We start from the raw sequence: 10,137 nt of genomic DNA, 5'->3' as shown, positions 1-10,137 counted from the left end.
TTGGTGGAGTCCGTATGAGCCTTGCTCACACACTTGCTACGTGTGTTCTTTTTGATAATAAGGAAATGTTCAACAGCTGTATCTTCAACTCAGATACTTCCTAGTTGCTAATTCTGTATTTTACTTATATATTTTGCTTTCTTATCTTATTTTTATTTTTTTCCTAAGAACAAGAATGTTACTCAGATGGAAATCACGCAGGGCAGAAGAAATCTGTGGGGACATTTACAGTGTTTGAAAAACATATGTTGTGTTTGGAGATAAAAGCAAATCTAAATATTTGCAAGGATGTTTATGTTTCCTAACTTTAAATGCTATCAGTGTGTATCCAAGTTCATGTCATATGAACCATTCTAGAATATGTTGTTACATAGGTCCAAATTTACAGCATTATAGAAATACATTATTCAGGAGATAAGTCACCTTCATTTACATGACAGTGGATAACAAACCAATCACAAGAAAATTAGAATAAAAACAAGTAGGAAAATATGTAGTATTACAAAGGGTGCATGATAGCATGTGTGACTTTTTTTTTTCTAAATGGGAGTATCTCCTGGGTTCAGATACTTGAAAAGTTGTATTGCCAGGATTTCCTGAAAAAAAAGCCCATGAAGTGTACTGAGAGAGCGAGAGGCAGACAGAGAGAAACAAACAGAGAGACAGAGGAAGAGAGAGGGAGAGAGAAGGAAAGGGAGAGGGAGAGGAAGGTAGGAAGAGTAGAACAGAACTGCTTCACACATGTCAGTCCTCTGGAAACACAAGACAGAGTATTTCCTCTGTTCGATTTTGTCTGAACCATCTGCACTGTTGTTGTGATTCATTCCAGCTCTTTCCTTTACTTGGTGTGGTTCTCCATAACATGCCTGAAAATGAGATCTGGAAGTAAAAGAAGTAGTTCTAAACTTTTCCTATCTTTGGAAAAATATAAAAGCCAATATTTTGAAAGATTGTTCACACATTTAGAAAATTAATAGCCTACTAGAAAATCAAAACTAAACTGATTATTTAAACTTTCCCTGAAACACTGAGAAATCTTCTCTTAAATTCCATAACTTTGGTGGGAATTATTCTCATGCATGTAACACACCTCAGAATACTATTTGTAGAAAGTCAAAGGCTAATACAATGAATATTAACTGTCTAAAATACACCACCAGACATTCAGTTATGTACAAATCAATGACACAAATGCTCACTTACTTGTGCTAAACGTATTTTTCTCAGGATACATTCAGGAAATATTAAAACACATAGACTACAAGTTTGAAATGCACATTTTTGTTTTGATTTTTGGGTACAGAATAAATTGCATATCAATATTTTAGGCACCAAATGATTGAGTTTTAATTTTTCACCTATTTATTAGCATCTTGCAGGCCAATTTTCCAAAAGGGTCTTAGTTAATGAAAAACATAGGCAGTGTTATCAAGAGTTGGCATGAATGGATGGTTTCTTCTTCTTCTTCTTCTTCTTCTTCTTCTTCTTCTTCTTCTTCTTCTTCTTCCTTTCTTCTTCTTCTTTTTATCAGATTAAGTATTTATATTCAGCAAGTCTATTTCACACATTTTATTTTACCATTCATGCCTTGTCAAAAAATACTGATTCTCTTGGGTACGAAAGTAAATGTACTCAGAGAATGTACTTTTGAATATGAAGCCAGCTTTTTTAAATAATTCGTTTAAACTATAAGGCAATGCTGTATGCAAGGCACCGGTGGGCGTGCCCATTGTAAAAGGTTGGTGACGAACTGCAAGAGATAATTTAGCAGTAGGAGCATCTGGGGCCTTGGTAAAGCTCTTTAGGCATTTTTCTTGGCGCCAGCTTCTTACCTCTACACCGATCACTTGATAACACATTTTAAAAGGTCTATGGAATATTTGTTTCGTATTTAACTTCCACGGATTTCTTTTTTTATTCTCTTTGCTTAAGCAATGTGGGTGCAATTGAGTCAAATACAAACTATGAGTGCATGAATGCTTGTGTATTTGTGTGTATGAGAGAGAAAATTTCATAGTAGTATTGAAAATGAAAGCAAAATGGAAATTATTATTACAGAAAATTTCGCAAATTTATCGTTTTCTTTGACATTTCAAGCCATATAAGATGAACCTCAAAACAGCAGCAATATCAAAGCAACAATGGATCAAATAGGTTGAAGTCTCTTACAAGACCTATTGGAATCAAAATATCCCAATCCAGATTCTTGACTCCTCTGCAGTTCCCACCTATTATGAGATTTTGACCACAGACTTGAGAGAAACTCCAAATGCACAATATAAAGGCTGGTGCAGAAAACTTACTTTGTCGCACACTCATGTTTATTACTCTTGAAAAAAATTTCCAAAACCATGCCTTAGATAAGAAATTCTATGAAATGCATATGGTATTCTCTTTTTAGTGCAGAAGTACAAATTCAGTCTTGTAGAGATGTTTGCTGTTTGGGGATTATCTCTAAAAATTGCAGTAAAGCTTACATTGCGCCCCAGTTCATATTTAGATTCATGTATACTTATGCTCAGAAATATGTGTATCTCTGGATATTGTCTATGTGCCTACCTGATCTAGGAAAGAGAAAAAAAACGAGGGTGTAAGATATCACAAGAAATGTACTCACTGCATTATTAAGTAACTGTACTCCTTTTGTACAACACTTGGCCAACAAAATTTAATTAATAAAATAAGGGAAAAAAGGAAAGAGGCATGAGAAATAGTGGTATCAAGTGTGCAAGTGTGGAGACTGCACTTGGGGAAAATGGTCACAGGCTCAAGCCTTCTTTGTCTCTATCTAAATTGCTCTGGGCCACTGCCTAAAACTGTCTTGAAAACCAGTGGGTTAAAATGCTGCAAAGAGGAACATGTGGAGAGGGCATGTATATGAGGAACCTCACCTGATGAGTTCTCAGGAGTGAACTTCAGGAAGGTAAAGCCTGGAAAATATGGGTATCAGTATCTGTTAGTACTAGAATTCAATTTTTCAAGCTGGGCTGAGTCATTCCTGATGAATACTGAAACCATTCAGGCAAAAGTGTAATAATTATTTCATGAAATAATGCCTCGATTTAGCTTACCCATTACACTGGGGATGACAATGGCCAGGCCTTCAGGACTCAAGATACTCAAATATTATCTAAGGCCCTAAGAGTTAACTGGAACTTTTATCTTGTTCAGAAGAGCTGGAAAGGATCTTACAGGAACCTTTAATGTCTGAGACTGGCAAGGACTGGGGAAGCCTCCTCCGCTTTGCACTGCTTCAAGCAAGATGCACCCCTTGTGTTAAAGGACTCCCTCCCTCCCTTTTGGAATAATTTGTGGGAGACTATTCTCTTGCTTCCTAAACTTGGGGAACCTGTATTAACAGAAATGCTTAATCATAACCTTGTACAGTAACTGCAGGTTTGAAAAGGTGTTCTTTCACATGCCTCTCCTTCAGTGCCCAAGGACCACTGGCCCCCTGAAAAAAAACTCCACCCACTATTTCTTGCCTGGACAGCTAGTTTGGGTAAAAAGGCATCATGCTCCTGAATTGGAACCCAAGGGGCAAGGACCTTACTCAGCAGTGCTAACTACACAGTCAGGTATTGAAGGTACAGGAAAATAACAGGAGATACATCACTCTCATGTGAAAAAGGCAGGGGGAAAACATCCAACAGATGTCTGAAGATGGACTCTTCAGAGATATTCAGAAAATCCCCTAGAGATAAGACTTACCAAGCATTAATTAATGTGGTCAACAGGGACATGATTTTTTCTTCCGATTCCCCATCCTTGTTCTTAATGTGTTATTGTAGCTTTTCTGCCCAGACCTTTGTACAGGCAGCCTGATACTATCTGCTGGACTTGCTGTACCTTTCCTGCTTGATTGGGATTGGGGGACTCCCCTCTGGCCCAAAATAAGAATCAAATTAATGATTTGATTAGACATGAAAAACAGTGGGGAACGTGATAACCAGCTTGAGGTGGGGGCATCAGAGCCATTGGAGCAAGATGTGGAGGTCTATTTATTAGACGTGCATTCAAGGGGAGGCAGCCACTGTGTGTGGGTGGATGTGAGTGGGTATGTGGGGGGGGAGGCCATGGGAGCGGGCAGTGTGTATGTAGAGAGGAACAGAGGTGGTTTGTGTGAGGTGAAGAAGGATGGAAGGTACAACCTCGAGAAGGTAATACAAGTACATCGTCAATAGTAGTAGCTACAGATACACATGGGACCTTGAAAGTAGTTACAACTGTGATATACCAATCGTTTCCATACATGGAGTTCATTTCACTTAGCATCATCTTATGAGATCATAAGGGTATAGCTATTGGGCTCTTGTGATCCTCTGCTGTGACTTGCCTATCTCAGTAATCTTATCTGCGTATATTGGAAACCATCTATACTGGTATTAGAACTAGGAAATTGAAAGGGAATACCAAAATTGAGAGGCACAGGGTAAACTACAAAAGCAATACTTGCAAAGCTGTTTGGTGTAGGTGAACTGAATACCTCATGGGGGGAAAGGGAAAGGAGGAGGAGGGTGGGAGGTTACCAGGGACGAGGTAACAAACAGTATAAGTGATGTATCCAATGCCTAACATATGAAACTGTAACCTCTCTGTACATCAGTTTGATAATAAAAATTTGAAATAAATAAATAAAATTAAAAAAAAGAAGGATGGAAAAAGTTATACTAAGTGAAGTGAGCCAGACCCAAAGAAACATGGACTCTATGGCCTCCCTTATTGGGAATAATTAGTACAGGTTTAGGCAAGCCATAGCAGAGCATCACAAGGCCCAATAGCTATACCCTTATGAACACATAAGATGATGCTAATTGAAATGAACTCCATGTTATGGAAACAAGTGATATATCACAGTTGTAACTACTTTCAATGTCCTATGTGTATTTGTAGTTTCTATTATTGATAATGTTTTGTATCACCTTCCTATGTTTGTACCTACACTATCTCTGTAATCTTATCTGAGTATATATATATATTTTTTGGGGGGGCCAGTCCTGGGCCTTGGACTCAGGGCCTGAGCACTGTCCCTGGCTTCTTCCCGCTCAAGGCTAGCACTCTGCCACTTGAGTCACAGCGCCGCTTCTGGCCGTTTTCTGTATATGTGGTGCTGGGGAATCGAACCTAGGGCCTCGTGTATCCGAGGCAGGCACTCTTGCCACTAGGCTATATCCCCAGCCCCTTATCTGAGTATATTGGAAACCGTGTTTACTGGTATTGGAAGTAGGAAATTCAAAGGGAATACCAAATTCGAGAGACACAGGGTAAAAAAAGAGAAATTACTACAAAAGCAATACTTGCAAAACTGTTTGGTGTAAGTGAACTGAACACCTGGGTGGGGGGAGGGAAAGGGGGGGAGGGAGGGGGGCAAGAGGGACAAGGCAACAAACAGTACAAGAAATGTATCCAATGCCCAACGTATGATACTGTAACCTCTCTGTACGTCACTTTGATAATAAAAATTTGAGAAAAAAAAAAAAAGAAGGATGGAAGGAAGCAGCAGGAGGTGGCTGCCAGAAGAATGGAGCACAGGAGCTGGGCAGAGCGGTACTTGAGCCTGCCAAGGCTCCTATGGGGAGAACCCTAGGTATGTGTAGAGCCTTAAGGCCTCAAGGAAGCCTGCAGAGAAGCCTTGAGGCCTCCAGTAGGCCTGCAGAGAGGGGAGAGACATAAGAAGAGGCCAGGCATGCAGGAAAGAGAAATCAGAGGAACTAGCACCTTCAGAGTTATGGAAGTTTGGAGGTTGAGCCTGTTGGAGTTTGGAGGCAGAGGCTGCTCTTGGTTCTCAGTTCTGAGTTCTGGGTACTTAGCCCAGGACAAGGTAATCAGCCACAGGCCTGGGTTTGGAGGTGGAGGCTGTGCTGGTTCTGGTTTGGGGGTTCTTAAATAAAACTCCTTTGCCCCCTTTACCCATGCCCACATGGATTTTCGTGCTCTCAAGGCATTACACTGGATTGTGGACACAACATCATTAGGAAGTGGCTGGGTAGTTGACTTGGTTAGATTTGTTTTCAGTTAAGTGCACATTACTCTTAGTGTTGGTGTAGATGTCACATACTCCTTGACAGAAGCAGGACATTCTCATTTCTCCCATTTGTCTTTCTGATTCCTCTGAGATCACTAGACCAGGTGTGCTGCACTAGGCAAGGCCTGCGTAAGCAACATGGGAAACACTCATGCCGAGGAGCCCTGGACCTGTGATGGCTCTGAGCTGTCCAGTTCCTCAGGGACTGCAAGAGCAGGTTATATCAAGAATTCAGCAAACTCAGTGACTCCCTGATCACAATACAAATGTCACCAAATGTGGTTAGAACAGAGCTACTTCTGCACGGAATGAGAACAGTTATAATTTGGACAGGTTGTGTTTCTTGATGCCACTTCCTGGAAGAAAATTGAAAGCCTGGGAGGCCACAGTTGTTGTGTGAGGGAAGCTAGGAAAGGTACAGGTAAAACTGAGCACCTACCTAGCTGTAGCAAGTCCCACTCTTGCCCATAACTACCCTGGACAGAGTTAGATGTGGATAGGGCTGCAGGAGCAGCTCCTATCAGGACTCCACCCATTGTGCCAGGATCACAAATTTCTGGCCACACCCTCTGTTATTTCACACTTTTCTCTGACCAATGGGATGCCAGACTTGGGGCCACACCCATATCCTCTGCTGCCTAATAGCCCTGGTATTCCCTCTGTTGGCTTACACCACTCCCAGCCGTTGAGGGAGGTGGAGGTGGCCGAGTGGTGTCAGCGAAAATCAGTGAGTTAAGGGGTATAGTGAGAAAACGACATTGTTAATGATTGTAGATTGTAGATTGTACTTTGTAGATTGTAGATTGTACTTTGTAGATTGTAGATTTCAGACCGCCTGGGAATGTGGCGATTCTGTCTTGCCTGCTGCCCCAGGGCTCGAAGGTCTGAACAATCGAGAGAAAATGAAACAGCTGCAGCAAATCAACAACGGCAAGAAAACCAGCAGAATTGTCCTGCAAGTGCACCTGCACAATTAAACACAAAGAAGAAACCGATCAAGGGCGATCATCCCAAGAGAAACACCACTGGGTATGGTCAATCAACTGAGCCTACTGCCAAAAAGCACGCCTCCCCTGAGCCTGTCCTGCCTTTGTGCAGCTGGAGACCTTCCTCCAGGGTGGAGAGTCTCACAGCTCCCAAGAACACCGAGGAGCTGCAGAGGCACTACCAACACCTGCTGCTTACCCTGCACTCCAGAAAGTTACGAAACCAACAGCTCTCCAGTGAGCTCCACCAACTGAAGAAAGAAAAGAAACACCTGCAGCATGAACACCGAAGAGAGAATTGCAGGAGAGCCCAAGAGAACGAGGCACTGCAAACAGAATTGGAAGCTCACAAGCTAGCCATACAGATGTTGGTTTCTGAAGAACCCAATTTACGCTGTGCCCTGGCTCGCATCCAGCTGGTGGTTAAGGAGAAACTAAGGGAGCAGGAAGGCTCATTTAGTCACCACCCACCACGCCACCAGCGGGCTGCACAGCAGCATGTTGGACAGGAAGAGAGAGCATTGTCCCCAGTCACCACCCAACGGGTTGACACTCAAAAAAAGAAGCTCCAGCTCCTGGAAGACCAGGAGAAGAGCAGAATTTCTGATTTGGAGGAAATCAACAGCGAATTACAAAGGAAACTGGAAGTCCTCTGGACCCAAAAGCTCAACATGCAGAGCAGAATTCAGAAGCTGCAAAAGGCATCAGAGGAGCGGGCAGTGCTGAAACGGCAAGTGGACAACCTGAGAAGGGTGGTGAAGACCATGAGGTCAGAAAGGGACAACGTTGCCATGTCCCTGAGGAGGGAGAGTGCCCTGTGGGAGGACATGGTCCAGCAGCCATCCCAAGGGATGAAGCAACAGACAGAGGAGAGAGAGCAAGGGGAGAGGCAGGTGTTGGAGCTGGAGGTCAACCTGGAGGAGGTTAGAGAACACCTGGCAGAGCTGCAGCCCCCTGCAGGACCAGCTCAGGCTGTGCAGCAGCTGCAAACCCAGGCCTTGCAGATGCAGGACGAGTTAAAGGACCTGAAGCAACAGCTGCAATCTCAACTGCAGGAAAACCACAGCCTCCGTCTCCAGAACCTGGAGCAACAGGAGCGGCTGTGGAGACTGGAACAGGCAGCCGAGGAAGCCATTCCTAGGCCTGCCAAGGATCGGGACATGGAGACCGCGACATGCACACATGTGCAAGACAGAGAGATGCAAGACCAGCTGGCCCAGCTGCACGACGCTGCCTACCGGCTGAGCGCTGAGAAGGAGGAGCTCGCCAGCGCCCTGAGCGCAGAGCAAATCCTAAAGAAACAGCTGCAGGAGAAGCTGGAGCAGCAGGAGAAGGATTTCCAGAAATGGAAAGAGGTGGCGAAGAGAGCGAGCCAGGAAGCTCAGGAGCTGCAGGAGCTGCAGGGCCAATACCGGACACAGCTGCAGGAACTCAGAGCCACCTGCGATCAGCACACAGCCTCCAATCGGCAGCTGAGCTCAGAAAAGGAGGCCCTGCAGGAGCACCTGCAGAGGCAGACCCAGCTGCTGGAGCAGCTGAAGCAGGAGCAAATACAGAGCACGTTGCTGGCCCAGACAGAAAGGGAACAGTTGCAGGACACTCTCCAGCGCCTGGAAGTAGCATGGCAGCAGAACGAGCAACTGCAGGCCAAGCTGAGCGTCCTGGTTTCCCCTCCAGAAGGCCAAGGAGTGAGTGATGCGGAAGAAAGCGGGGAGGAGGCAACCCCACTCGACGTGACCGTCCCTGATGATGTAGAGAGCCCTCAAGTAATGAGGGATTTTTATCAAAATGCCCTCTCAGCTGCTGAAGCCAAAGAGGTAAAACTCCGCCAGCAGCTGCTGGAGCAGCAGGCCCGCTGCAGGTGCCTGGCCAACCTGGGAGCCCAGTGCCAGACCAAGCTGGAGCAGGAGGGCCTCTTCCCCAGGACGAGGACCCACGGCCTGTTTGGGAAGAGGAAGCAGGACACACAGGTGCCCAAGAGGGAGCTGCAAATCTGCTTCAGCCCCGACCTGCCTGACAAGGTGGACTTCCAGAGTGCAGCAGATGGCCTGCAACAGCGATGCAGCCGGCTGTCAGAGCACATCGCCGCCATCGAAAACTCCCTCATTGCCTGCAGAGAGCAGATAGAAACCCTGGAGACCCTGCATCAAGAGAAATGGGAGCAAGTCGATCTACTGTCCCAGGAGAAACAAAAGAAGAAGCAGGAGCTGCAGGAGTTGCTGTTGCAGCTTGCAGGTAAAGTCGTGACATGCCAGGACAAGATGCAGGGAGACACCGAGCCCCCTGCTGCTGACACCACTTCAGACTTGGCAGGCCCCATGAAGACTGAATGTAGCAAGGAGGATGATGGTAGCAAGGATTATGACGTGGAACCATCCACAGTAGAGGCTGAGGGGCCGTGCCCCCTAGAGCCGTCCACCACACAGCTTGGGGGCATGGGCAATGAACGCCCCATCACGTTCTGGTCCAAACTGAAGAACATGATGAATATCCAATAATTACTCTCAGGAAGGACACAAACAATTACAAATGTGTTACACACATTCTTCCGGACTATTTTCCCTCTCCCTGTCCCCTGACACTGGCTCTGCCAGTGTGGTCACAAGCTCAATTAACGCAGCTGAAATCGAGGAGTCAAAGGCCTGCGGATACAGGCAGAAGAATGGCTCAGAGTCGGACGAGACAACCTAAGTCATATGTCTCTGCGCGTAGAACACAACAAATGCTGAGTGAAATTATATTTCTTTTTGTCAATTTATCAATCATTTATTGACAGATTTTTATCTTAAAGTACATTTTAGTTAACAAACCTATTTACACAGGTAAACACGGAATTCATCCCAGTTATTTTACAGATCGTACTTACGAACCACACTCTTAGTCTCCAGTGCAGAGTTGCACTGGATGTGACTATTGGCGGGAAATGGCCCGGCTATTTACACATACACAGTAAACATGTTTGTTTTTCATGTCTGCACAGGACAGCATATTTTTTCTGAAGGGAAAGTATGATGTTTGGGACAAGAGGTAGGATGAAGGTTTTATCTGTGATACTCTATTGTTCCTCCAGATTCAAATGATTTGGACATCATCAACTTAGGAATCATCTATGGATATTACAAATCC

The 10,137-nt window shown here is 44.6% G+C and overlaps 1 protein-coding gene across 1 annotated transcript; it reads left to right on the top strand.

Annotated features, from left to right (window-relative positions):
• The first annotated feature begins 6,626 nt into the window (after positions 1-6,626).
• Positions 6,627-9,509, top strand: LOC125345013 (golgin subfamily A member 2-like). Its single transcript, XM_048337273.1, has 4 exons — positions 6,627-6,752; positions 6,849-7,841; positions 7,935-8,861; positions 8,964-9,509. The coding sequence occupies exons 1-4, from the start codon at positions 6,627-6,629 to the stop codon at positions 9,507-9,509; spliced, it is 2,592 nt and encodes an 863-aa protein (XP_048193230.1).
• The last annotated feature ends 628 nt before the right edge of the window (positions 9,510-10,137 follow it).

This window comes from Perognathus longimembris, unplaced genomic scaffold, assembly GCF_023159225.1.
Source record: "Perognathus longimembris pacificus isolate PPM17 unplaced genomic scaffold, ASM2315922v1 HiC_scaffold_5102, whole genome shotgun sequence".
Classification (NCBI taxonomy): Eukaryota; Metazoa; Chordata; class Mammalia; order Rodentia; family Heteromyidae; genus Perognathus; species Perognathus longimembris.
Note: the sequence above shows the minus strand (reverse complement) of the source record. Positions and strands in the feature narration are given on the sequence as shown.

Excerpts from the sequence above, each read along its gene's own strand:
- LOC125345013 (XM_048337273.1), top strand. The coding sequence starts at position 6,627 with ATGCCAGACTTGGGGCCACACCCATATCCTCTGCTGCCTAATAGCCCT. Across the intron at positions 6,753-6,848 it reads AGTGGTGTCAGCGAAAATCA|ATTTCAGACCGCCTGGGAAT; the intron begins GTGAGTTAAGGG and ends TGTAGATTGTAG. Across the intron at positions 8,862-8,963 it reads AGCAGCTGCTGGAGCAGCAG|AGGAAGCAGGACACACAGGT; the intron begins GCCCGCTGCAGG and ends CTGTTTGGGAAG.